General features: G+C 40.6%; 2 protein-coding genes across 5 annotated transcripts in view; both read left to right on the top strand.

Moving 5' to 3' along the window:
• The first annotated feature begins 477 nt into the window (after positions 1 to 477).
• Positions 478 to 12,203, top strand: nmu (neuromedin U). Of its 3 annotated transcripts, none has more exons than XM_042328617.1 (9): positions 478 to 736; positions 2,895 to 2,950; positions 3,116 to 3,163; positions 3,394 to 3,447; positions 3,624 to 3,650; positions 10,668 to 10,721; positions 11,536 to 11,589; positions 11,684 to 11,721; positions 11,978 to 12,203. In XM_042328617.1, the coding sequence occupies exons 1-8, from the start codon at positions 589 to 591 to the stop codon at positions 11,717 to 11,719; spliced, it is 477 nt and encodes a 158-aa protein (XP_042184551.1). In that variant the 5' UTR covers positions 478 to 588; the 3' UTR covers positions 11,720 to 11,721; positions 11,978 to 12,203. The 3 variants fall into 3 exon arrangements, with proteins under 3 accessions (XP_042184551.1, XP_024260619.1, XP_024261275.1); XM_024404851.2 differs by having other exon boundaries at positions 10,641 to 10,721; XM_024405507.2 differs by lacking the exon at positions 10,668 to 10,721 and having other exon boundaries at positions 483 to 736.
• An 11,486-nt stretch (positions 12,204 to 23,689) lies between these two features.
• Positions 23,690 to 27,429, top strand: part of clocka (clock circadian regulator a) — a 61,353-nt gene continuing 57,613 nt past the window's right edge. The window contains exon 1 of one of the 2 annotated variants that reach the window (XM_024418877.2): positions 23,690 to 23,794. The gene's annotated coding sequence lies outside the window, so the exon portion shown is untranslated. The remainder of the gene's footprint in view (positions 23,795 to 27,429) is intronic. The other variant, XM_024418884.2, reaches the window with a different exon arrangement.

Here is a 27,429-nt window from a genome sequence, read left to right as displayed (position 1 = left end):
GTGGGAAGCTTGTGGAAGGCTACTAATTGACTGTATGGAAACTTCTGACCCACTAGGAATGTGATGAAAGAGATAAAAGCTTTCTACTATTATTCTGACATTTCACATTCTTAAAATAAAGTGGTGATCCTGACTGACCTAAGACAGGGAATTTTCATTAAGATTAAATGTCAGGAATTGTGAAAAACTGAGTTTAGATGTATTTGGCTAAGGTGTCTGTAAACTTCTGACTTCAACTGTAAGTTCATTAGGCTACAGTATCTATTTCATTATGTTGATGGCTTGGTGTTTTAAAGGCCTGGATATAGGCACATTTTGTCAAACATATGCTGTCATCTCATTCCTGTATTTGTTCAGGAAGAATATTATTGATGTATAGCATCACGTTTCCTCATAACCTCAATCATCAATTAGATAGGCCACAGCCTTGTGTAGCCTATGCATGCATGTGATGTGGAATTAATGACGCAGTGTAGTGTCATTGATGTAGAGAGGGTGTGACCTCGTGTTTTAAAATTGTTCCGGTGGAATAGTATTTATCACAGATAAACACGAATACAAGCCAATAGCAACCAGAGAGAAGTAATTATGAAGACCTCTCAGTGCCAAACCAGAGTATCTCAGAGCGGCAGCGCGAGCTACATGAGCAGCCTCACCACCAGCGCAATGAACCCGCTCAGCAGCGCGAGCCTCATCCTCCTTGTTCTCCTCATCTCAGCGATCCCCATCTGCAAAAGTAAGTTTTATAATATATTTTGAGCATGCTTTGGTTCTTGTGCATTGCTAAAGGTCCAAGTCAAGGTCTTAAAACGAAAAACTTTTTAAAGCAATGGAAAATGTTTGCGGGTTTGCTGTAGCCTAATTTAATAGGTTATGAAACATGTAAAGTTGTAATCAAAGGTTTTTTCAAACCATTGAATTTGGGCAACATAAATTGCTAATAGGCCTAATCAACAAGCTCAACAACAACAATATAAATGCTTAAAATAATTAGACTACAAAATAAAATTAGGTTCATCAATCATCTCACTTTGTTAGCTTTAATGTGTACAATTCCTGGAAGAAAAAAAACTGTAGACTAAAGGTAGTTGTATTTCAATCCCTTACAATATGAATAGACCCATATCAATATTTAAACTCAAGGTTATTTCACATGCCAATCATTATAGTATTGTGCGTAATTACACATTATTGGGAACCTGCCCAAAGGAGAGAAGGTTGGATAAATATTTAAAAACTTGACATTTACTCAAGTCTATCTTAACTGCAGATTGTCATGATAATTATTGGTAAATTAACGTCGATTGTTGCCTGTTGCATTTAATTAAACGTTTGCCATGTCATCAACAGTTTCAGCACTTTCATCTGGTAAATGTACTTTGTTCTGAAGAGGGCCTGGTGTCTCCCAGGTCGTTGCTACAATAAGAGCGCTAGATTTCATCGGAGGGCGAACTTTCGTTACAACGATGTTTTTCATTTAGCCTATATAATCTATTATCCAAGACTGTATTTTCGTTTGAGGGATTTTCGCTGACTGGAAATGAATTGATTATAAACGGGGTTGCATAGAGCACTGGTGTAAGCCTATAAACTCCCACCACCAGTACTGCGGCTTTGCAACCTGTTGTTCTAGGGCTGCAACTCACCTGGTCTTTAATAACTACCAGATAGAAACAAAAACAGTGTTTCGGCCCTCCAGTACTGGAATTGAACAGCCCTGGGCTGGGTTTCCTAAAAGCATCGTACAGTAGGTACAGTAGCAATAAAGCTAATCTTAATTCTATTGAAACTAACTGGAAGAAATATGATTTTAGTGCTATGATGATTTTGGGAAATCCAGCCCTATTTTTGAGTATGAAATTAGGCTACACTTTTATGACTCCCCCATAGCCATGTAACATACATAAACGACAAAAGTTGGAAAGGGAATGACCTACTCCACAATCAGTTAATTCCACTGTATGTTGAACCCTAATGGGACGCACTATTGGAACTTGTTGTGGATGAGCCTGATCATTAGTTTCAAATTGACCCATTAGTACTGTCAAACCTTTCTGGGAATAGCATCTATTGTGACATTGTTGCAGCTAGACATTTGTTTTGGTAAAATTATGATGTTAGTGTATTTACTGCACTGGCAATTTCTCTCTATTATTTACTTCATGCATGGTCCTCTTCTCCCTCTCCCACTCCTTTCTTTGTTCTGTGACAGACAGCTTGAATGTCCTACAAAAAAAGCAATAAAGCCCCCCCATTGTAATGGCTCTAAACATTGGCTTGGATTCGACCCCAAACAGCAATAATATCACAAATGATTGAGACATAAATAGATTCAGAATGGCAATCGTGTCAATCACTCTTCAGTGACATGATAAATTGTATTTGTTAAGGGTTATTTGCGGTGACATTGAGCGATTGAACGTGGCTTTGATGCTCTTATGTGATAATTGGCACAGGTGTTTAGAGACATTTAAACCGCGATGGCGACAGGAAGAGAACAGAGCTATTGCTGTGTGCTGTTAGGACAATTCAGACAAAAAGAAGGACAGAAGAGGGAAAGAGGGATCTATAAGGGAAAATAGTGGTTTAAAGAAAGACCGTTGTTGGATGTCAGTACACTTTTGGGATACAGGGCTGTTGGTTCATAGTTGGTCACTATGAGTTTTTGAATATGAATAAATATGACCTCAGGATAACACAGAAAAGCTTCAATACACTCTCCAAGTTCCCATCCTCCTGTCATATTGTCAAAATGCATTAGTTTATGACTATGATCCACTCAAAATGGATTGTTATGGTTTTTAATCACGATATACACACTCCTATTAGCTTAGTGATACCGCATCAATGTGATGATGTAATGATACTCGTGTCTGCCTGTGTTTCAATGGAAGGTTCTCCAATACAACAGCAGAGAGCAACACTAGACCAGTACCAGCTTCTCAACCAGGTAGGCCACAGAACTACAGTGTCTCTCTGTTCTCTCTCTGTTCTCTCTCTCTCTCTCTCTCCATTTTCCCATACTAAGACTGAGCTGTTCCTCTCCTTTGCTATGCAGAGACATGTTTACTATTCACTCCCTCTCTCATAACAACACTCGTCTTGTCTCCCATAGCTAGAAGATGTGTGCTCATCCTACCTTTCTGCAGACCTGCCATTTCGGGTGAGTAAGACTAGAATAATGAAATGTTCATATGAAAGCACGGAAGAGGATGGATGAATGTTCAATGTTTTCTTTCTCTGAACCTCTCTCATATTTTCAAGTTCAGGATCAATTCCAATTATGATGAAATTTAAAATAGTCAATAATAGGCTTGAAATGAAAATGCTGTTAAAACCGTATCAGACTATTGCGCTCACCTCTTTCCCCCTGCTCTCTGGTTGCTACCCTAGATACCCAATGTTTTAGGAGAACTCTGTGTGTTGATGCTTGTACAGAAGTCTAAGGTATTCCACCATTCATGTTCCAGCATAGTAGCTCAGACAAAAATGATATCACAAATATAAATACACACATTGTGGTTTATCCTACTGTGCGAGCACAACACAGTTGCATGGTTATTCAGATTTGCAGTGTTTAATCATTCTCGAGTAAATGTAGTTTTATTTCATTGTCATTGCAGAAAGGATGGGACAATCCTAGTAAAAGGGTAAGTGCGGCATCTGTTTCATCCGTCTATTGAAAAGTGTTCACTAAGGGTAACTAATCAATGCAATCAACATCCAACCTTTTGACCATTTTTATTTGTGCGTGTATGTGTTTGCTTGCATATACAGTTTTTATTTAATTATGTTAAGCAACAGGGTGCTGGCTTAACAGAGGAGGCGGTAAGTTGGGTTAAAGCTCAATTTCACTGTGCACTGCTTTGCGGCTTGACACGAAGGCACATTGCATTTTCGTTTTATTATCTGTTACTTGTACTCTGTTTTTAGTATTGCATTACCTTTTTTATTCCGTAACGTGAATTTTTATCTTGAAAAAGTGTTAGGTTTTAGCTTAGTTTTTATTTCCGGAGTAAACCAAATCTTTAGAGTTATGAATTGCAGACACTTTGCTGCATATCACATTACCACAGCTCTCACGTTCTCAAAATGCATGCCAGCTCACACAAACGTACACTCTATAGCTGCCCAGCTTGCTAACTTCTCAAGAGTTGTCCTCCAAAGAGACAGGCGCATAGGTTTCTGGTATAAGAAATACCATAGTTTTCCCATCCCTGGTATGAAAAAGGTTGAAAGAAAACACTGCTCCACCTGCCAGTGCTTCCCTTCCCCTTGTCTCTTGCTCTGCATGCAAGATGTACACTTTCTTAAACTATTTTAGGTGTCGCATGTGTCCACACAGAGGCGTCATGCCCATAGGGGTCAGATTTGTCCAGTTTTTTTGTTGTTTCTCTGTAATACTACTAGTCACCTGGCAAATGTATGAAGTTGGTTTTATCCCAGATACACTACATCACCAAAAGTATGTGGCCACCTGCTCGTCGAACATCTCATTCCAAAATCATGGTCCTTAATATGGAGTTGGTTCCCCCTTGGCTGCTTCCACTTTTCTGGGAGTTTTTTCCACTAGATGTTGGAACATTGCCCCAGGGACTTGCTTCCATTCAGCCACGAGCATTAGTGAGGTCGGGCACTGATGTTGGGCGATTAGGCCTGGCTAGCAGTCGGTGTTCCAATTCATCCCAAAGGTATTTGATGGGATTGAGGTCAGGACCCTGTGCAGGCCAGTCAGGTTCTTCCATACCGATCTCGACAAACCATTTCTGTATGGATCTCGCTTTGTACACATGGGCATTGTCATGCTGAAACAGGACAGGGCCTTCCCTATACTGTTGCCACAAAGTTGGAAGCCCAGAATCATCCAGAATGTAATTGTATGTTGTAGCGTTAAGATTTCCCTTCACTGGAACTAAGGGGCCTAGTCCGAACCATGCAAAACAGCCCCAGATTATTATTCCTCCTCCACCAAACTTTACACTTGGCACTATGCATTCCAGCAGGTAGCGTTCTCCTGGCATCCGCCAAACCCAGATTCGTCCATCAGACTGCTAGATGGTTACGCGTGATTGATCATTTAAAAAAATGCATTTCTACTGCTCCGGAGTCCAATGGTGGCAAGCTTTACACCACTCCAGCTGACATTTGGCATTGCGCATGGTGATCTTAGGCTTATGTGCTGCTGCTTGGCCATAGAAACCCAGTTCCTTAAAAATATGATCCAAAGTGGTCATTTCAGGCAGCGCTGATAGGGATATTTAAGGCCATCCAAAAGCTGGTTTAGCGGGTAATGGCATTATTTTGACAGTGGAAACACAGCCTATACAGCCGTGACTCACACTACCCATATGTGCATGGAACAACAGTAGCCTAATGTGCTTTTGATGCCTCTATACTTTGTATTTAGAAACAGATTTTTTTTCTCCCATTTTGTTTTATTTGATTAAAAACCAAGCATAGCCTCCCCTCTCAATTAAGGCTTTTTTTGTTTGCCCAATGCAATTATGAAGTAGTCAAGACTGTCAATAAAGGGGTTGGCTCCTGAGACCGCTTGGAAATAAATCTTAATCACCAAAACTTTATTAAAATATTATCTATTATTATCTATTATTATCTATTATTATCTTTATCTATGCATTGTAGGCAGGCACACATTATTTTAGCCATGCAGGTCCGGTTTTGGACATGCGTAAAACCCCCTCCATGATGTAGGCTACGTGTCCATGCCCATGGTGAACCTCATATTTAGAAGTTATCTGGTCTGTAAAAATGGCTTGTTTTCCGTTTCATATGTTCAAAACCTACTATAACGCAGACCTTTTTTTTATCCTGGTGATTTTAACAACATTTATTTGTTGTTTAAAAAAAACAGATTGTTTTTCTTTCAATTTTATTACCACAACTTATTAGAATGATTCAACGTCTCGGTTTTATGGTGACAAAGTCCGTGTCACGCTTGCAATGTAACTTCTGGAGGTGTGTGAACGCTACCTGATCTTTAAAATGGTTCTGATTATGTTCATAAAACATAGGACTATTTGGGAGCAGTATAACGGTGAGTGGACATCCTCCCTTTCTATTTATATTGGATCAAAGTCCAGCAACTGTGAAAAGTTTGGAGGCGCATAAAACCCTGCATAGTCTGCGTTGTTTTAATATTATATGCCCACGGGGAGAAATGATGGTGCCTTTTAAGTGTAACAGCCTATTTAAAACAAATTGTTTTGTTTAGAATTTGATTAGACTTATTCATTCTCTTTTTAGGCCTTATCAATAAATATTTTAATCTTGCTTATTGATAATGTTTGGCATGTCCATGCTCAGCCATAATGCAATTTACAGTAGGTCTGGCCCCTAATATCAGTGTGAATGCTATTGAAGCCATGTAATTACTTAGAGCAATGTGGACTACAAATGGGTTCAGGTTAGCAGTTAGCAAAGATAGGTCTACATTTTGTTATTTGGCTTCCTTAAGCTATTTAACAAACTATAACAGACTAACATTGGAGTTGATACCAAGGCAATACATAAAAAAACGTAAATACACAGCTTGAAGCAACCACATATTTCGCCATGGCGCACGTTCTGATTGGCCAGTGAGGGGCCAAGCCTCGACACACACCCACAACTTGTTTATTCATCAAAACCCAGCCCTTTCGCGCAAACGCAAGCAAGTGTGCCGAATATTGTGATAGTGAAAATGGCACAAATATTTCTGACACACCCCTGAACGTATAGCACTACCGCATGCGCTTAGATTTACCATTGTGTTAGGTTTGTTAAAATAGAGCCCTTAGTTTCTTTTTAAAAAATCCCCCCAGCCAGGAGGATACGGACAGCTGAAGAGGAATGCTTAGATATGCATTTTTTTTAATGATATAGAATTAAGCATAAGGATTATGCAGGAAAAAGGTGTTTGAAAAATGCTAAATTCTCTCATTTACGGACGGGGGGCCTAGCCCCCCTACAGACCACCACTAGCTATTCTGACATACTTTGTGCCCCCTCACATTTTTGGGGTGCGTGACACACCTGTTTACACATTAGTGTATCCTGTCTTGTTTGCATGAGAATTGGAATTACTCATTTCACCCTCACTTCCGCTGTCATCAGAATAACTGACATGGGGGAACATCATTAGTGTAAATTAGATAAACAGAAAGTACAATGAAGGGAGTAATTTTCTGCCCTGTCTGAATAATTCATGGAAGGCTGTATTTTTAAGTGCCAACCATTTTCATCTCAAGTCTCCAAGTCATTCTAATGGCACCGAAATGACATCCTCTATTTCCTGTGATGGCTTCATTAATTCATTTAGGATATAGCTCTGTTTACAGTCACAGGGCAGAGATTGGCTTTGCAAAGTTCATCCTCAGAGGATGTTAGCACAGTAAAATCAAGTTGAGTTGACAAAATGTAAAACTTGTCAACCAGATAACAATCAAAATATGATGTCTTTCCTAGACATTGTGATTACGCCATGAAAATGTGTATTTAACTGATTGTAATCGGTTATCTGACATCACTTCAATTCCGTCATAATGACATCCCACACCAAATGTTGTCCAATGTTACCTAGGCATGACGCTGGTACATTACATTAGTAGAGAAGGTATAGCACTTCAATGTCCTGGCATGGCCTGCATGTGGAGAGCGTGCTTTCAATATGTGATGTGTCGATCTAAACATGCAGAGTCTCAGAGTCTGCAAATGAACACAGGGTTGTACTGAGGACTGTGTGTGTACGTACAGTTGAAGTTGGAAGTTTACATACACTTAGGTTGGAGTCTTTAAAACTTGTTTTTCAACCACTCCACAAATTTCTTGTTAACAAACTATAGTTTTGGCAAGTCGGTTATGACATCTACTTAATAATGAATTTAAGTAATTTTCCAAAAATTGTTTACAGACAGATTATTTCACTTATAAATCACTGTGTCACAATTCCAGTGGGTCAGAAGTTTACATACACTAAGTTGACTGTGCCTTTAAACAACTTGGAAAATTCCAGAAAATGTCATGGCTTTAGAAGCTTCTGATAGGCTAATTGACATCATTTGAGTCAATTGGAGGTGTACCTGTGGATTTATTTCAAGGCCTACCCTCAAACTCAGTTCCTCTTTGCTTGACATCATGGGCAAATCAAAAGAAATCATCCAAGACCTCAGAAAAAGAAATGTAGACCTCCAAAAGTCTGGTTCATCCTTGGAGCAATTTCCAAACGCCTGAAGGTATCATGTTCATCTGTACAAACAATAGTACGCAAGTATAAACACCATTGGACCAAGGCAGCCGTCATACCGCTCAGGAAGGAGACATGTTCTGTCTCCTAGAGATGAACGTACTTTGGTGCGAAAAGTCCTAATCAATCCCAGAACAACAGCAAATGTCCTTGTGAAGATGCTGGAGGAAACAGGTACAAAAGTATCTATACCCACAGTAAAACAAGTCTTATATCGACATAACCTGAAAGGCAAGGAAGAAGCCACTGCTACAAAACCTCCATAAAAAAGCCAGACTACAGTTTGCAACTGCACATGGGGACAAAGATCATACTTTTTGGAGAAATGTCCTCTGGTCTGATGAAACAAAAATAGAACTGTTTGGCCATAATGACCATCGTTATGTTTAGAGGATAAAGGGGATGCTTGCAAGCTGAAGAACACCATCCCAACCGTGAAGCACGGGGGTGGCAGCATCATGTTGTGGGGGTGCTTTGCTGCAGGAGGGACTGGTGCACTTCACAAAATAGATGGCTTCATGAGGAAAGAAAATGTGGATAATTATGTGGATATATTGAAGAAACATCTCAAGACATCAGTCAGGAAGTTAAAGCTTGGTTGCAAATGGGTCTTCCAAATGGTCAATGACCCCAAGCAAACTTCCAAAGTTGTGGCAAAATGGCTTAAGGACAACAAAGTCAAGGTATTGGAGTGGCCATCACAAAGCCCTGCCCTCAATCCTATAGAAAATATGTGGGCAAAACTTTAAATGTGTGTGTGAGCAAGGAGGCCAACAAACCTGACTCAGTTACACCAGCTCTGTCTGGAGGAATGGGCCAAAATTCCCCCAACTTATTGTGGGAAGCTTGTGGAAGGTTACCCGAAGTGTTTGACCCAAGTTAAACAATTTAAAGGCAATGCTACCAAATACTAATTGAGTGTATGTAAACTTCTGACCCACTGGGAATGTGATGAAAGAAATAAAAGCTGAAATCAATCATTCTCTCTACTATTATTCTGACATTTCACATTCTTAAAATAAAGTGGTGATCCTAACTGACCTAAGACATGCAATCTTTACTAGGATGAAATGTCAGGAATTGTGAAAAACGGAGTTTAAATGTATTTGGCTAAGGTTTATGTAAACTTCTGACTTCAACTGTATGTATGTGTGTGTGTGTGTGTGTGTGTCAGTGTTGCCCAATTCCGAATTGAATTGAGAATGCATCAAATTCCAATTAAATTCTGCAATTTGAATTGAGGTAGTAAACAGGATACAAAATTGCAATTTGAATATGAATGAAAGTAAATAGAATTAAATTAAATTCAAATGCCTATTCTATATTAGGTATAGTCAAATCAAAGTTTATTGTTCACATACACAGATTTGCAGATGTTATCGCTGGTGCAGTGAAATGCTTGTGTTTCACCGCTTGTGGTTCAAGCAATTCATTGCACCTGCGAAAACATCTGCAAATCGAGCTCCAACAGTGCAATAATACCTAGCAAACAATTACAAAATAAGTTATCTATGATGAGCCATGACTAGAATACAATACATATAAAGTGGAAGAAACAGTATGTAAACATTATTCAAGTGACCAGTGTTCAATGACTATGTACATATGGCAGTAGTCTAAGGTGCAGGGTAAAGTACCTGGTAGTCTATACAAATATACATATTGAACATAAAACATGTCATTATATACATGCATAAAAGATATTGTTGAAACGATTGATTTCAGGACAAACTCTTAAAAGAACGATCAAGGAAAACAACCTGTTTATGAATATTCATATATTCATTATATTTCATTAATCACTTACATTTTGTTCAATATGGGGAAAATACCACATTTCCCAGAATGCATTAGTTTAACCCTCACGTTGACCCTGAGGGATTCAAAAAGAAGCCAAACAAATTAAATGTTTGGTGGAATTATAATTGGCTATTCTAAGCACTAATGTTAAAAGAGTATATGAACATTCCAGAGAAAATGGATATTTATTGTTATCTGGAAGTGTGACCAGTCAGATTCAATGAAACTCATTTTCTATGACTGATTGGAATTTATTTGAATTGCACTGAATTAACTTCTACTTTCTGTCACTCAAACTCAAATTCTACATCCTGTAGGGTGTGGCCAATTCAATTAGAATTTCAACTCATGAGTGGAATGGGAGTCAATTCAAAAATTCTGTGGGCGCCTGCCCTCGCACGGATGTGATCGTGCACATGGGTGCATCCACTGGAGCATGCATTCATACTTGTGTCTGTGTGGATGGGATGTTAGGATGTGTGTGTGTGTGTATATATATGGACTCCTCTCTGCAGCCCCCAGCCCTCTGTCTCTGTCCGGGCAGTTGTTCATGTTTCTTCATGTCTGTCTGTATGTGGATGTTTTGTGGATGTGTCAGTCCCCTGTGATGCACCCTCTCCTGCAGCTAGTTCCTCAACTCCATACCAGACGAGAGAGAGGAGAGGAGTTTGTATTCCGCGTATGTACACTCTGCATGTTCCGTTTTACATCTACTCTGCACCTGTCACTTCTTTGGAGAGGAAATCTCTCAGTAATCTCTTAGACTCGCATATAACAAAGCCACCACAATTTGCAGTGTTTTGTTATAGTGTGATACTAATCGTCAAATTAAAGATATTGTGAGCACCCTTTGCTTTTATTTAATTGGGAGAGCTATAACTCTTGATGTTCCCTTTGCAGTCAATTTAGGGCATCTGGAGGCTATTCTCTTTTCACTTAGCCAATGCATACAGGATTTGTCATTTTTCCAGTGTGTTGTCCTATTATGAGACTGTTTCATTGTGCGTATAGAGGCTACCTTTTTTACACACATATTGTCACTCTCTGTACTCGTCTACATTAGCTGTTCTTTTCCATGATTCAGGTAATTACAGTCTAAAATTAGTGCATCTGACAGGTGAACATCCACATCGCTGTGCTTTAACTCAACATAATTAATCCTTCATTCTACCTGGGGTTGACATTCACATAGTAGCTACATCAGAATTGTGAGTGGAAAAGTGCTCAGCTTAGTGTGTGTCTGTTTATGGCAGGGACTCAATGGGGGTGACGTCTGCTCTAATGGTTTTGCCTACGAAAGAATGAAATAAGTGGAAAAGGAGCTTAGACAGATAAACAAGGATATCTAGCACACTTCTTTCTGTGCCAACTGAAATGTTGACTTTTTTCATTTTAAAGCGGTTGTCGGCTGAATAAATACTGCCTTACTCAAGTAAGACAATACCTGAATTTCTATCACCTGATCATTGATATCCTCTGTGCTTTCTGTTTAGGATAATCTCCAGGGACCTGGGGGAATTCAGAGCAGAGGGTACTTCTTATATCGGGTATGAATACACACATTCAGGGAACAGGCATTAACTCAATTACAACGTTTATTTGATTTCATACATCAGTAACTTTTGTTTTTCTTTCTTACAGCCAAGAAATGGAAGAAGATCCCTAGAATTTGAGTAAATGTAAGGTTTGGGGTATTTCTCATTGCCATTATCATTAGTAAACACTGCTGCAACACTGATGTACATTTACTAGTGTACCCTGAAAGGGTTGGGAATGGGGGAAAAAACATGTCAAACCATAATCTGACAGAGTGGGGAGGCAGGTTTCCATGAAACTCTTTGGTTATTATTACTGTGAAAACATTTATTATCATGAGTCGTAGCCTACTGTGTTTGTACTTGCATGGCCTTGACCCTTTAAAACAACGTGTTACAGAGTCCCTACTATACGTTGTACAGAGATGACACAGAACCAGATAACCGAACAGGCACAACCATCATAGAGTGGTCCAGACCTCCACCAAAACGAGGTTGAAAGAATGAAGAAACAAAATGAAGAACAAAGAAATGAGAGTCTAAGTAAAATAATCTTTGTTTGTCCAAAAGTCTTATTTGTGTTTTGATGATGTGTCTTTTGAATTAAAAGCATTGTTATATGGTTATCTTTGTGGTGGCATGATTTTGCAAAAAGACAGATACTGCTTATGAAACTTGCACAAAGAGGTCCTGACGCAACTGGAAAATTGTCAGTGAACACACAAGAGGAGTGTGTTTGTGTGTGTGTGAGCTGAAATACTCTTGACCATACTTAGTGTGCTCAAAAAAACAATGTCTCTCTCTGAAACATTTCCTATGACACAAGATTGAGATCTCACCCAACACTATTATGTTGCACCCGCGTTCTGGAATTAAACTCTACCTTTCAAACAGACGAAAGACCAGAAAGGCTGATTATAGTCTCAGTATACCAAAACTTCATTGTTTCAGCTACCAACTATTACATTCAGGTGACGAAGTAAACTCATTCTGATGACTTACTAATTGTATTTACCTTATAGCATTGAAGCTTTATTAATGGTTTTGTTAATTAGGAAAATATTTGTGGAGAGTCAGGTCTGGAATATGGAATAAAAATGTATACTTTGTTTTTGACACCTAGTAACTATTATCAGACTTAACACACACAGCAGTGGCTGTATGATCGATAATGACACTACACAAATAACGTGTATCTCTTTCCTTTCTCGTTTCTCACCCACTATGGGAGTATTTCTTGAAAGAAGTAGCTGGAAGGCTGTGGACTGATAGTGACCATGAGCAGGCTGCTGTGTCCTGGAAAGCTAGATCTGGGTAGGGGATGGAGGAGGTTGGGAGTGTGAAGCAACAAGACACCCCACAAGACAAGTCTGAGTGTGAGAACTCCGCCAAGCGGGAAGCATGTGTTCAGTCAACAGCCAGAATGCTCTGCCAAAGGGTGAGAAGAGCTGGTAAAATATAATACCTCCCAGCTGTACATAATATTGTACCAGATAAAACAGAAGACGAACACACATTTGTATCTGATGCAGGATCAATTCACTTCTGTGTGGATCAAATATTTGACCATGGCGCTATCTAGTGGTAGTAAAAAGAACATCTCAGAAAGCACAGTCACATCTTCAGCACCAAGCCCATCCCAAGGTAATGTTACATTCCTTCAAGACTGTTGAAAACCTTGACCCTAAAGGGAGATAGGTTGGTCCCTTTCATTGATCAACCTGACAATATGACAAATTCTTTGTTTTGTGGGAGATGCAAGGGCTCTCGAGTGGGGCAGTGGTCTAAGACACTGCATAGCAGTACAAGAGGTGTCACTGCAGTACCTGGTTTGAATCCAGGCTGCATCACATCTGCCTTTTATTGGGAGTCCCATAGGGTGGTGCACAATTGGTTGGAGTAGGCTGCCATTGTAAATAAAAATTTGTTTGACTTGCCTAGTTAAATAAATAAAACAAGGGATGGAAGATAGCTGCTTCAAGGTGCAGTACTTCCTCTAAACAGTAGATGTCCTAATGCTACAACAAATACAATTTCACTTTCAGAAAATAATGTAAACTCAGTAAAAAAAGAACTATCCCTTTTTCAGGACCCTGTCTTTCAAAGAAATACTGTTTCCCATGCTTGTTCAATGAACCACGAAAAATGAATGAACATGCACCCGTGGAACGGTCGTTAAGACACTAATAGCTTACAGACAGTAGGCAAATCGGTACATCCGAGCATCACACCTGCAGAACAGGTACAGGATGGCAACAACAACGAGTTACACCAGGAACACACAATCCCTCCATCAGTGCTCAGACTGTCCGCAAAAGGCTGAGAGAGGTTGGACTGAGGGCTTGTAGGCCTGTTTTAAGGCAGGTTCTCACCAGACATCACTGACAACAATGCCGCCTATGGGCACAAACCCACCGTCGCTGGACAAGACAGGACTGGTAAAAAGTGGTCTTCACTGACGAGTCGCGGTTTTGTCTCACCAGGGGTGATGGTTGGATTCGCGTATATTGTCGAAGGAATGAGTGTTACACCGAGGCCTGTACTAAGGCCTGTACTCTCGATTTGGAGGTGGAGGGTCCGTCATGGTCTGAGGCGGTGTGTGACAGCATCATCGGACTGAGCTTGTTGTCATTGCAGGCAATCTCAATGCTGTGTGTTACAGGGAAGACATCCTCCTCCCTCATGTGGTACCCTTCCTGCAGGCTCATCCTGACATGACCCTCAAGCATGACAATGCCACCCAGTCATACTGCTCGGTCTGTGCGTGATTTCCTGCAAGACAGGAATGTCAGTGTTCTGCCATGGCCAGCGAAGAGCTCGGATCTCAATCCCATTGAGCACGTCTGGGTCCTGTTGGACCGGAGGGTGAGGGCTAGGGACATTCCCCCCAGAATTGTCCGGGAACTTGCAGGTGCCTTGGTGGAAGAGTGGGGAAACATCTTACAGCAAGAACTGGCAAATCTGGTGCAGTCCATGAGGAGGAGATGCACTGCAGTACTTAATGCAGCTGGTGGCCACACCAGATACTAACTGTTACTTTTGATTTTGACCCCCCTTTGTTCAGGGACACATTATTCCATTTCTGTTAGTCACATGTTTGTGGAACTTGTTCAGTTTATGTCTCAGTTGTTGAATCTTGTTATGTTCATACAAATATTTACACATGTTAATTTCTTTTTTTGCCTTGTAACAACACAACTGATTGGATCAAACACATTAAGAAGGAAAGAAATTCCACAAATTAACTTTTAACAAGGCACACCTGTTAATTGAAATGCATTCCAGGTTACCTCCTGAAGCTGGTTGAGAGAATGCCAAGAATGTGCAAAGCTGTCATAAAGGCAAAGGGAGGCTACTTTGAAGAATCTCAAATATAAAATATATTTTAATTTGTTTAACACTTTTTAGGTTACTACATGATTCCATATGTGTTAATTCATAGTGTTGATGTCTTCATTATTATTCTGCGATGTAGAAAATAGTGAAAATAATGAAAAACCCTGGAATAGGTGTGTAGGTGTCAAAACTTTTGACTGGTACTGTACATATATATTACATTTACATAAACATTCACTCATATAAATATTTACTCAGTACTTTGTTGAAGCACCTTTGACAGCGACTACAGCCTCGAGTCTTCTTGGATATGATGCTACAGGTTGGGCACACCTGTATTTGGAGAATTTCCCTCATTCTTCTCTGCAGATCCTCTCAAGCTCTGTCATGTTGGATGGGGAGTGTTGCTGCATAGCTATTTTCAGGTCTCTCCAGAGATATTCGATCGGGTTCAAGTCCGGGCTCTGGCTGGGCCACTCACATACATTTAGAGACTTGTCCCAAAGCCACTCCTGTGTTGTCTTTGCTGTGTGCTTAGAGCCGTTGTCCTGTTGGAAGGTGAACCACCCCAGTCTGAGGTCCTGAGTGCTCTGGAGCAGTTTGTCATCAAGGATCTTTCTATACTTTGCTCTGTTCATCTTTCTCTCTATCCTGACTAGTCTCCCTGTGGCTGAGAAACATTCCCTCAGCATGATGCTGCCACCACCATGCTTCACTGTAGGGATGGTGCCAGGTTTCCTCCAGACGTGACGCTTGGCATTCAGGCAAAATAGTTCAATCTTGGTTTCATTAGACCAGAGAATCTTGTTTCTCTTGGTCTGAGAGTATTTAGGTACTTTTTTGCCTTTTACTTAGGACTGGCTTCCGTCTGGCCACTCTACCTTAAAGGCCTGGTTGGTGGAGTGCTGCATAGATGGTTGTCCTTCTGAAAGGTTCCCCTATCTCCACAGAGGAACTCTGGAGCTGTGTCAGAGTGACCATTGGGTTCTTGGTCACCTCGCTATCCAAGGCCCTTCTCCCGCGATTGCTCAGTTTGGCTGGACAGCCAGCTCTAGGAAGTGTGTTGGTGGTTCCAAACTTCTTCCATTTAAGAATGATGGAGGCCACTGTGTTCTTGGGGACCTTCAATACTGTAGACATTTTTTGGTACCCTTCCCCAGATCTGTACACCAAATGTAGGCTCCTGCCTCTTTAAGAGCTAGAATTGATTTTGTATCCTATGTTGTGATTCTCACCAAATATGTTGTCATCTTCTCACACTATTCAAACCCCACAAGCGAATAAACAGTTTATGGACATAACTTTATAATGCACACATTTCAAATTAATAATCTGAACTAAAAACACATTTTGGAATTTCTGTGCATCCTTGACAATTGCTAAACAATATCCCAAAACCACACACATTTTTCTGAGAACCTGCTCATCATTTCCCCTCTTTTGTGGCACCAATGTGAGGGTTATGGCAGGAGAAACGGTGTTGCAGTATTTTATTGTCTGCTGCGGAAATAATGACAAGCGAATCTGGGGAGCTTTGTGTTCACATTGCCCTAAAAAAGGGAACCGAACTGAGGAGTTCTAGCGAACCGAATTCAGACCACCTCTGGAGATGGTCTCAGTTCAGTTCGCTTCGGGGGTTCTTTTGAGGGGTCTGAGATACTTTGGAGGGTTCACACAGGAAAAAATAATCAGCGAACCGCACAGAGTTCACAAAAATTGTCTGAAAGGGACCAAGTCGGAAAACACCCTTAGCTACCTCCAAATTAATCGGGAAGGACTGTTTTCTCCTGCCAAGCTAATGTAATAGAGTGAAACGCAATGGGACATTTCTTAATGAGTGAAATTTTAACTTACCAAAAGTTGCTATTCCTCAATAAAGGTATTGGAAATGTTCTTACATTTCTACCTATGTTTCTTCCTAAGAGAAAAGTTAAGAAGAAATGGGATTCTTTAAAATAATTTTCTTGGATTTCTTCTTGGAAATGTACATAGCTTTCGGGGGGGCTAAACCCTTGTCTTGTGCAGACTGGTCAGGAGGTGAGCATTTAAAAAAAAACATTATAACTAAAAACATCATTGTAAACCTTGATTTATTTATTTTTTAAATCACATATTTGACTAAATAATGGAAAATAATAATAATAATAATTGTTGAAATGTTCATATAAAATCTAATGAAGACAAAACTAAATGTATTATTAGAAAATTATTAAAATAACAAGTAAAACAACTTCCATTTAATGGCAATAGTCCAAAACAGTAATAATCAAACATGAATATTTAGTGATTCAAAGCTTACGATGATACTTTGAAGGATGGATGTTCTTTGCACAGCGGCTAGAGAGAAGAGAACTCACAGAAGCCCCTACGGGATTGGATGGATCCTCTATATGTCCCTGACCATGTTCTACTGAGGCAATATCGACTACCACAACACTTGGCTGGCCTAAATGAAAACTTAAAAAGAAAGACCATGAGATCATGCCCCTCTTCCAATCATCATTCAAATCATGATAGCCCTGAGATTCCTAGAATCGGGATCCTTTCAAGCCTTGCTTGCAGTCCTCTGTGAGTCGGGTGGTTAGTGCAGTGTGCGTGATGCACTGTGTCGTCATGTACGAAGATTTATCAAGTTCCCATCAACTGCAGCTGAACAAATAAGCACCAAACAAAACATTTTTGAGGTGGCTAACTTCCCCAATGTCCTTGGTGCAGTGGATTGGACCCATGTGGCAAAAAAGGTCAGTGACAATGATACATAAGTAAAGTTTGCACCCCACCAAAATGTATTATTTAAGTAGGCCTTATGAGTATAATGTTCTACCTGATAGGGTCCACGTGAAGAGGAGGAAATGTATGTTATTCAAAATAACTTCCACTCTATCAATGTCCAAGTAGTGTGCTATGTCACACTAGCCTTCACAAATGCTGTTGCCAAATGGTCCTGGAGCACACGACTCCTTAATTTGATCAAATTCAGCCCTGGGAGCCAAGATTGAGGAATGGCACATTCTTGGTGGATGGCTATTATGTAAAGAATCACTAACCCTTTCTTTCCTTCACCTGATACCATTTAACTGTGTAATTGTTTTGTGGTCCAAAGCACACTTAAAAAAGTGTTTCTTCTTATCATATCAATTTACTACTTAGTATTTTGTTTTTTTTAGGTGATAGTGGCTATGGACAAAAAACATGGCTCATAACACCAGTCCTACACACTAACAATGACACAATGAGAACTACAACCATGCTTTGATGAAAACAAGAAGTCTAGTAGAGAGATCTATCAGTGTCCTAAAATCCAGATTCTATCACGTTTCAGGAGAAGACAGAGATACAGACAGTGTTGAAGTAACAAAAGTTTATTACTAGAACAGGGGGCAGGCAAAACGACAGGTCAAGGGCAGGCAGAGGTCAGTAATCCAGATCAGAGTCCATAACGTACAGAACAGCAGGCAGTCTCTGGGTCAGGGTAGGCAGAGATCAGTAATCCAGATCAGAGTCCATAACGTACAGAACAGCAGGCAGTCTCGGGGTCAGGGTAGGCAGAGGTCAGTAATCCAGATCAGAGTCCATAACGTACAGAACAGCAGGCAGTCTCGGGGTCAGGGTAGGCAGAGGTCAGTAATCCAGATCAGAGTCCATAACGTACAGAACAGCAGGCAGTCTCGGGGTCAGGGCAGGCAGAGGTCAGTAATCCAGATCAGAGTCCATAACGTACAGAACAGCAGGCAGTCTCTGGGTCAGGGTAGGCAGAGGTCAGTAATCCAGATCAGAGTCCATAACGTACAGAACAGCAGGCAGTCTCGGGGTCAGGGTAGGCAGAGGTCAGTAATCCAGGGTGGTGTGACAATGGTACAGAACGGCAGGCAGGCTCAGGGCAGGCAGAATGGTCAAAATCTGGAAAACTAGAAAACAGGAACTAGAAAAAGACAGGCATTGACCGCACTGGGGAGTTATTTTATACAGCCCAGAAAAAACATGCAAGATCATAACATTGACATGTATCTTGCACAACATCTGCATAAAAATCAAATCAAATCAAATTGTATTTGTCACATGCGCCAAATACAACAGATGTAGGTAGACCTTACAGTGAAATGCTTACTTAAAAGCCCTTAACCAACAATGCAGTTTCAAGAAAAATAAGTGTTAAGTAAAAAATATATCAGTTAAAGAGTCTGGGTAGTCATTTGATTAGGTGTTCAGGAGTCCTATGGCTTGGGGGTAGAAGCTGTTTAGAAGCCTTTTGGACCTAGACCTAGACTTCCAGTACCGCTTGCCGTGAGGTAGCAGAGAGAACAGTCTATGACTAGGGTGGCTGGAGTCTTTGGCAATTTTTAGGGCCTTCCTCTGACACTGCCTGGTATAGAGGTCCTGAATGACAGGAAGCTTGGCCGCAGTGATTAACTGGGCCGTACGCACTACCCACTGTAGTGCCTTGCGGTTGGAGGACTAGCAGTTGCCATACCAGCCAGTGATGCAACCAGTCAGGATGCTCTCGATGGTGCAGCTGTAGCAGTTTTTGAGGATCTGAGGACCCATGCCAGATCTTTTCAGTATCCTGAGGGGGAATAGGCTTTGTCCTGCTCTCTTCACAACTGTCTTGGTGTGTTTGGACCATGATAGTTTGTTGGTGATGTGGACACCAAGGAACTTGGAACTCTCAACCTGCCACACTACAGCCCTGTCGATGAGAATGAGGGTGTGCTCGGTCCTCCTTTTCCTATAGTCCACAATCATCTCCTTTGTCTTGATCACGATGAGAGAGAGATTGTTATCCTGGCACCACATGGTCAGGTCTCTGACCATGTCCCTATAGACTGTCTCATCGTTGTCGATGATCAGGCATACCACTGTTGTGTCGTCGGTAAACTTAATGATGGTGTTGGAGTTATGACCGGCCATGCAGTCATGGGTGAACAGGGAGTACAGGAGGGGACTGAGCACACACCCCTGAAGGGCCCCTGTGTTAAGGATCAGCGTGGCAAATGTGTCGTTACCTACCCTTACCACCTGTGGGTGGCCCGCCAGGAAGTCCAGGATCCAGGTGCAGAGGGAGGGTTATGGTCCCAGGGTCCTTAGCTTAGTGATGGGCTTTGAGGGCACTATGGTGTCGAACACTGAGCTGTAGTCAATGAATAGGTGGGAAAGGGCAGTGTGAAGTACAATAGAGATTTCATCATCTGTGGATCTGTTGGGGCGGTATGCAAATTTGAGTGGGTCTAGGGTTTCTTGGATAATGGTGTTGATGTGAGCCATGACCAGCCTTTCAAAGCACTTCATGGCTACAGACATGAATGCTATGGGTCAATAGTCATTTAGGCAGGTTACCTTAGTGTTCTTGGGCACAGGGACTATGGTGGTCTGCTTGAAACATGTTGGTATTACAGACTCATTTAGGGACAGGTTGAAAATGACAGTGAAGACACTTGCCAGTTGGTCAGAGCATGCTCAGAGTACAAGTCCAGATAATCCGTCTGTGAATGTTGACCTGTTTAAAGGTCTTACTCACATTGGCTACAGAGAGTGTGATCCCACAGTCGTTCGGAAAAGCTGGTGCTCTCATGCATGCTTCAGTGTTACTTGCCTCGAAGTGAGCATTGAAGTAATTTAGCTTGACTGTACCAGTCAAGCTAAATTACACAGCTCGCAGCTGTGCTTCCCTTTGTAGTCCATAATAGTTTGCAAGCCCTGCCACACCCGAGGAGCATCAGAGCCGGTGCAGTACGATTCAATCTTAATCCTGTATTGACTCTTTGCCTCTTTGATGGTTTGTCTTAGGGCATACCAGGATTTCTTATAAGCATCCGGGTTAGAATCCCGCTCATTGAAAGTGGCAGCTCTAACCTTTAGCTCAGTGGGGAGGTTCCATGTAATCCATGGCTTCTAGTTGGGGTATGTACGTACGGTCACTGTGGGGACGACGTCATCGATGCACTTATTGATGAAGCCAGTGACTGATGTGGTGTACTCCTCAATACCATCGGAAATTCCCAGAACATATTCCAGTCTGTGCTAGCAAAACAGTCCTGTAATTTAGCATCTGTGTCATCTGACCACTTCTTTATTGACCGAGTCACTGGTGCTTCCTGATGCCACATCCCAATATACCTGACATTCCACCAGCTGTACCTGATCAGGATGTTGCTGCTGACCACAATGCCGCTGGTAGATGCAATGCTGGCCTACATTCAATAAGGAGGAGATTCACATGACAAGAAGACGTCTGTATGATATCAAACCAGATTTATTTTAGGATATTAATAATCAAGTCTTTTTTGCTTTTTCATGGCAAACTTATCATTCTCCAGGGCTAGCTTCTACTTCTGCGCCCTACTCATGGCTGTGCCCTCCCACAGGAGCATCTTCTGTACAGCCACCATCTCCTTCACAGCAGCAAGCCTCCTTGCCCAGGGTAGCACTGGCTCGTACATTGGGATGTCATGATGCATAACAAGGATCTGAGACAGCCACATCACCTCTGTATCTTCAGTGATGATCTTTTGAGAAAATACAGTGACTCTATTATGGGAATGATAATGTGTTGTAGGAGATAGGCCTATTGTAGAAGAATAATAAACTTATGAAATTACAAATCAAACAATTACCTCTGCTTGTTCTTCTGTCATATGATCATGATGATCCATGGCTCCTACATCCCGTAACACAGGGGCATATGTGTTAAATAAATATTAAATAGGTGGGTATAATTTGAGGAATGTTCCTGAAATTATACCCACCCATATTAAATAAAATAAAAAAATATATTGTAAAGGTCCAGTGTTTTTTGTGGAAGGTTGGACACATGGTGTTGATGACCACAAAGTTTCAAAAGCTGTAGGCTCGATATGATGAGAGAAGTAAACAAGTGTAACGTTAGCTGCATGACTGGATACATTTATAACCATGAACGTTTTCTTGCTGCCACTGCTACAGTTGGATACCGGATATTTAAATACGGAAAGAAAACGCGTTTAATTGCGTTTGCTTTTAACCGTAGAAACCAAGGTGGGGTGCACGGGACTGAAATTGAAATGGCTGTTTGGTTGTATGACATAAATCCTATCATTCAAGAACACAATCCAGTGATTCAACACATCAGCTGTCAATAATTTATTTTCCCGCGTGCACAATGAAGGTTGATTGGTTCGTGAGTTTGACCTAATTGGCACCCTGCCAAGGAAGTGAGCGGCACATGAAGGCCAAGGATTTTGAACAGTTGTATAACAAGAATTCAGAGAGAACACGAGTAGCCAAACCTGACCACAGAAAAAAAGATCCTTATGAAACAAAAATAGTACCTTGCATGTTAATTGGAATGAAATACACGAAATAAAGTTCGCTTCACAGCATCTAATAGGAAAAGCGAAAGGATTGTGTTTGCTCATTTTCACATAACTGAAGGCGCAAATGTTTGTAGGCTATTGTGAGAAACAGGTCTCAGTAGCAATAAATTATATAGAGGTGTCACCCTTTTAGTTCAGTAGGAAAATGAACCACTAATATAAACTATTAAACATGACAAATATTGGAATTTATTTTTAAAAGCTATTTAACCATATTTACTTTCATAAATTCATAATTGTGTAGATTGGCCTATACACAGAGCACTCTTTTCCAAAATGTAGGGTAGACTACCCCCCCCCAAAAAAAATGTTTTAACAACAACTATATGTATGGTTGTTGAGCTGTAGGCATTGTGTTATTATTCGAGTGAAATACAATTAATTAGAATGTTTATCGCAACATACTTCAAACGTCTTAAAATATTTTAGAGGTAGGAGCTAAATTGCCATCCAATTGGCGACTGATTTTCATGCTAATATTCTCAGATCCGGTTAAAGAAAATATGCGCATATTCCCGCCAGTCAATCGTAGTGAGAGGACCACATATAATCTCGTGATTCCAGTGAGTCATATATGGTGGGAGGACCACTTCGTGATTCCAAATTTACTTCGATATGATAGTTATTACATCAATACCTGCGCATAAAGGCGTTTCCACCGCATTTCAAGCATCATTAATTTTACAGATACAAAAATATCGCACAATATTGAACGAAGAAAGTAGGCCTATCTGTCGGCATTTATAAAATTGTACCGAAACTTCCCGTTTCCATCACAGCTGTCGTGATTTTTAAAAAAATGTATGCAGTTGCCTATGACTTTACTCGCATGAAAATTGTGAATGGGCACATGGTTATATACGAGTTTGTTCGTGTCAAATGTATTGCTCGGTAAAAACTGCGCATGCGCGTCAAGAGATCTAGGTAGACCCTGCTGTTTATTTGAAATCCAGTTCAACCATAGAGATATATAGAGGACTTATTGTTGTACGTGTGCTATTAGAGCGTCTGTGACAGAATGGGAGGCGCCATTGAGGCAATCTCCATTTTGAAGTAGTACATTTTCTTATTTACGATTGACTGATCCCCCCTGATGACCCAGTTGGACATGACTTCAACAGGGTCAACAGGAGGGTCGTCACTAGTTACCACAGTCACAAAGTCATAAACCCTGCATATTTCTAATATGTTTCTTCTTATAAGATGTTAAACCTAACTTTAACCACATTGCTATCCTTATGCCCAATCCTAACCCCACAATGAAGACCAAAAAGCAAATGTTTGTTTCATTAATTTCAACCATACAGCCATTTAGACTTTGTGGCTGTGGTAACTAGTGGAAACCCCACCAGGAGGGATCGGCCACCCAGTTGACTACATTAAAATGGTGGAAGTCCTCAATGGCTCTGCCCATGCTAATACCGCCTTTTGGCCACTAGAGGCCTCTATCATTCTCTATGAGTTCAACTCAACGCGGCCAGCTAAAGCAAAACAAGAAGCAGGGAAATCCAGATGAACGGTGAACAGACAAGGTAAGAATGACCTTTTAACCGACAAAATCCACTTAATTTGAAAACGCGCCTGTCATAGGTTTATGTGTAGACACAGTTATATTGAAGAGGAGTAAACCGAGGCATTTTTTTCTTAGCTATGCAAGCTTGTTTCAAAAGGCCTGGTGACCCACATTCGTAATCTAGGCTAGAAATACCGGGGAGTGTGCAGTAGATCGCCGCATAGGTTTTTGATGTTTAAATATGCTCCTGGTTTTCGTATGTTTACCATTTTCATTAGTATTGTGGATGTATCTGTCGCATAATGTGTTAGAACTACGTTGCTATATTTAGCCTGGTAGCTCGCATTGACCCCTGTTTTGGAGTGATGAAACACGCAGTTGGTTTCGAGTGCGCGTTTGCAATGACAGCACAGTTGCGTCTCTTTCACTGTAATTTCTAATGATGTTCCTTTTGGGGCTGAACCTATAATGTCAGTGGGTTGAACGCTACGGTTGTGCAGTGAACAGTAGCTGTGAATGTGAGTTAGATTTTTACACTGCAATCGGAAGCTTTCGCATGGATGTGGGCTGAAACAAATCCAATTAACCCTCGACATTTTCACCCAGGATCTGAGGACGCAACCTGCAAACGTAGCTGGGTGATCCAGTGAGAAATGCAGATAGGCTACACATCAATATTATGCAGAGGAAATCCGTATAACGGGAATACACACTTTGCACGTCATGAGCTAGCCCAAGACATACTCTTAAGGAGCCTACCCAGTGGGCAAACCCTGGTTGAAAGACGTCATGTCTTATTCTGGTCGCAAACTGGTTGAAAAATGACGTTTTTTAACGTATTTTTCAGACCGCCATACCACCAGTTGGATATATTTGTGATCTCTATCTGACCAGCTGGTCATAATTCTTACCACTATTTTATATGCTATATTATGTAGCCTACTGGTCATAGTTAAGACCTCCTCATAACCTGGTAATGACTACCTGACTACAGCTTATTACTACACTCTTAGATAAAAGGGTTCCAAAACGGCTCTTCAGCTGTCTCTATAGAAGAACACTTTTTAGTTCTAGGGAGAAGCTTTTTGGTTCCACATAGAACCCTTTTGGTTTCCATGTAATACCCTCTGTGGAAAGGGTCCTACATAGAACCCAAAAGGGTTCTACCTGAAACCAAAAGGGTTCTACAGTACCTGAAATGAAAAGGGTTCTACCAGGAGCCAAACAGGATTCTTCAAAGGGTTCTCCTATGGGGAAAGCCAAATAACCCTTTTAGGTTCTAGACAGCACCTCTTTTTTTTTCTAAGAGGTTACTGTAAAAAGTATTGCAGAGGACAAAGTTGGATATTAAAAACATTGTTCATTACATTTATATTTGTTTCCATAGTCACCGATTGAAGTTAATCTGCAGCATATTTTTTACATTTAAAATGTATCAAGCAATGACAAAAACAAATCTACATCACAATTTCACACATCTGTGTACAGTAATTGTTTCATAATTCATCAACAGAAATGATATGCATAGAAATACTGTGAGTATATAAAGGCCCATTGTTTTATTTGATTAATGATTAATACGAGTGGTGTGATGGGGTAGATCCTCATCGAGGACCCCTGAGCACAGATGGTGATCTGGAGCGTAGTGGCCTTCTTGAAGAGTCGTCTGATGGCTCAGATCTGCAGTGAAGAGAATCAGCGCATTACAACTTTATACTTTTGAGATTTTATAAGCAAACTAGGAAAGGACATTCTTGAAGAAAACCTTGTGGACTCAGCTGGCTAGAAGCATTTGCATGGTACTAGTTAAAGTATTTTGTGGCAGTTATAGCTTCGAGATGTCTTTAAAAAGTGCAACTTGCCTATATACATGCTTTGCTTCCTTCACCAACACGGCTCAGGGGCATATTTCGGGACTTTCCAGAGGGCCCGCAACACATCAATCTCCTGTGTTTTCATGACACTTACTGTGAGTATTAAAAAAAACAGTGTTGGAATGCAGGACACGACATGACAGTAACGCACAGTAAAATATATTTTAACAGTCAGAATCTACTAAAAGTGGTAGCAAAGGCATGTTTGCTCCTCGGTCCCTACATATTGAAGTCGGACATAAATGAATTGGTCATGAATCTGAAACATTTTGAAGGGAGAGGATATCAAAATGAGACAGCAGTTGGATAATGAAAATGTTTAACTCCTCTCTATATGGTCACATTTTGCTTTATTTTAATACATGTACTATTCTAAACGCTTTTTATAAACACACCGCTGCCTAATCCTGAGGACATTGTCCCGGACAGAGGTGCCCCAATTCAGGATAGCTTGGCAGTCTTAAAAAAAGAAAGTTAAATGTAAGTATGTGTAAAGACAATAAAATATTATATTGTTCAAAAGTGGTCTGTCATATCATTAAATGCAACAAATAGTGTTAGAAATGGGTGTAATTGGCAAATCTCGTCCTCTTCTCTGCAACTGCACACGTGTTTGAGTGAGCGACAGAGAGAAATTGGAGAAACTGTACATGACTCACCAACAATGTTACCTAAAAAAAAAAAAATCTGGCACTGAGCAAATTTCAGGTCTGCTGAGTGCAAACTTGAATGATCTTCCAGCGTGCTTTTGCTGTGAACACTGAGGCTGTACCCATTTTAAGTTACAGTTTTAACAATGGCCAGATAGGCTACGTTGGCTATTTGATCACAATGTAGGCCTAACAGAGTGGTCTATCATCAAAAACAATAAAGAAAATGCATCCCGTAACATTTTAACATTTTAACATTCAGCCTACAGTAGCAGCCAATGTGTGGTGTTCTAAATTATGAGACTTTTGGGAAAAAACATGCAGGGCTAGACATTAACCTGTTTATCCACTTGTCCTTCAGACAAGGAGGTAACTGAAAATGTTGTTGTTTGATGCAAGAAAACAATTTACAAAATAAAATGCATTATTATTCCCATACCATTATTACAAAGAATCAGACAAATTATGCTACCCTCTGCCTATTGGCTACTTAGCTTATGCAAGCCTGTCTCAAAATACAACACTGCCCCTTTAAGACAAAAAAAGCTCTTTACCTGACCTGCCTTTCAAAGATGTCTAGAAATGCACACATTTTGAGATCTTGTAGGAAGCAATCACTCCCCCATTGCTGACTAAAAATTATGAACAAAATGTGGACACATGGCTACATGCAGCACATGCTTTGATCTCAAAACAAGATAATCTACTCAGACCACAGCTGTCAACACAGTTCAGATAAAAGTTAACACCACAGATCCATATGGCAATTGTCTATTTGCATATAGGTCTACTGCAGCTCTGATTGGTTATGCCGCATTGGTCTGTGTATAGTACAGGCTGAGTCATGCCCAATAGAATCCTGCTCCGATGCGTTCTGCCTACAACAACATCTCTTAAATAGTTTGTTTTGTTTTAGCATGTTGCATTGAAAGTTGCTAATATTGCTTTGATTCGATTACAATAGTCACAGTAACAGAACACGTTGATGGTGTTAATTAACAGGGAAAACTCTAGTTCAATCTCCTGCTTCTCTCTGTTGGCTGATATTTTTTCTGCGCTCCCGACAGTCTCCGGGCAACAGTTTAGAGAGAACATTGCTCACCAAGGGAGGTGTCAGGACACAAGGGTTT

This window comes from Oncorhynchus tshawytscha, linkage group LG01, assembly GCF_018296145.1.
Source record: "Oncorhynchus tshawytscha isolate Ot180627B linkage group LG01, Otsh_v2.0, whole genome shotgun sequence".
Taxonomy (NCBI): domain Eukaryota; kingdom Metazoa; phylum Chordata; class Actinopteri; order Salmoniformes; family Salmonidae; genus Oncorhynchus; species Oncorhynchus tshawytscha.
The sequence above is the reverse complement of the archived record's forward strand: the minus strand, read 5'-3'. Positions and strand labels throughout refer to the sequence as shown.

Bases quoted from the DNA above. Each gene is read 5' to 3' on its own strand.
- nmu (XM_024404851.2), top strand. From the start codon at position 589: ATGAAGACCTCTCAGTGCCAAACCAGAGTATCTCAGAGCGGCAGCGCG. The intron at 3,651-10,640 runs GTAAGTGCGGCA...TGGATGTGTCAG, and splicing joins GGGACAATCCTAGTAAAAGG to TCCCCTGTGATGCACCCTCT. The intron at 10,722-11,535 runs GTATGTACACTC...CTTTCTGTTTAG, and splicing joins GAGAGGAGTTTGTATTCCGC to GATAATCTCCAGGGACCTGG.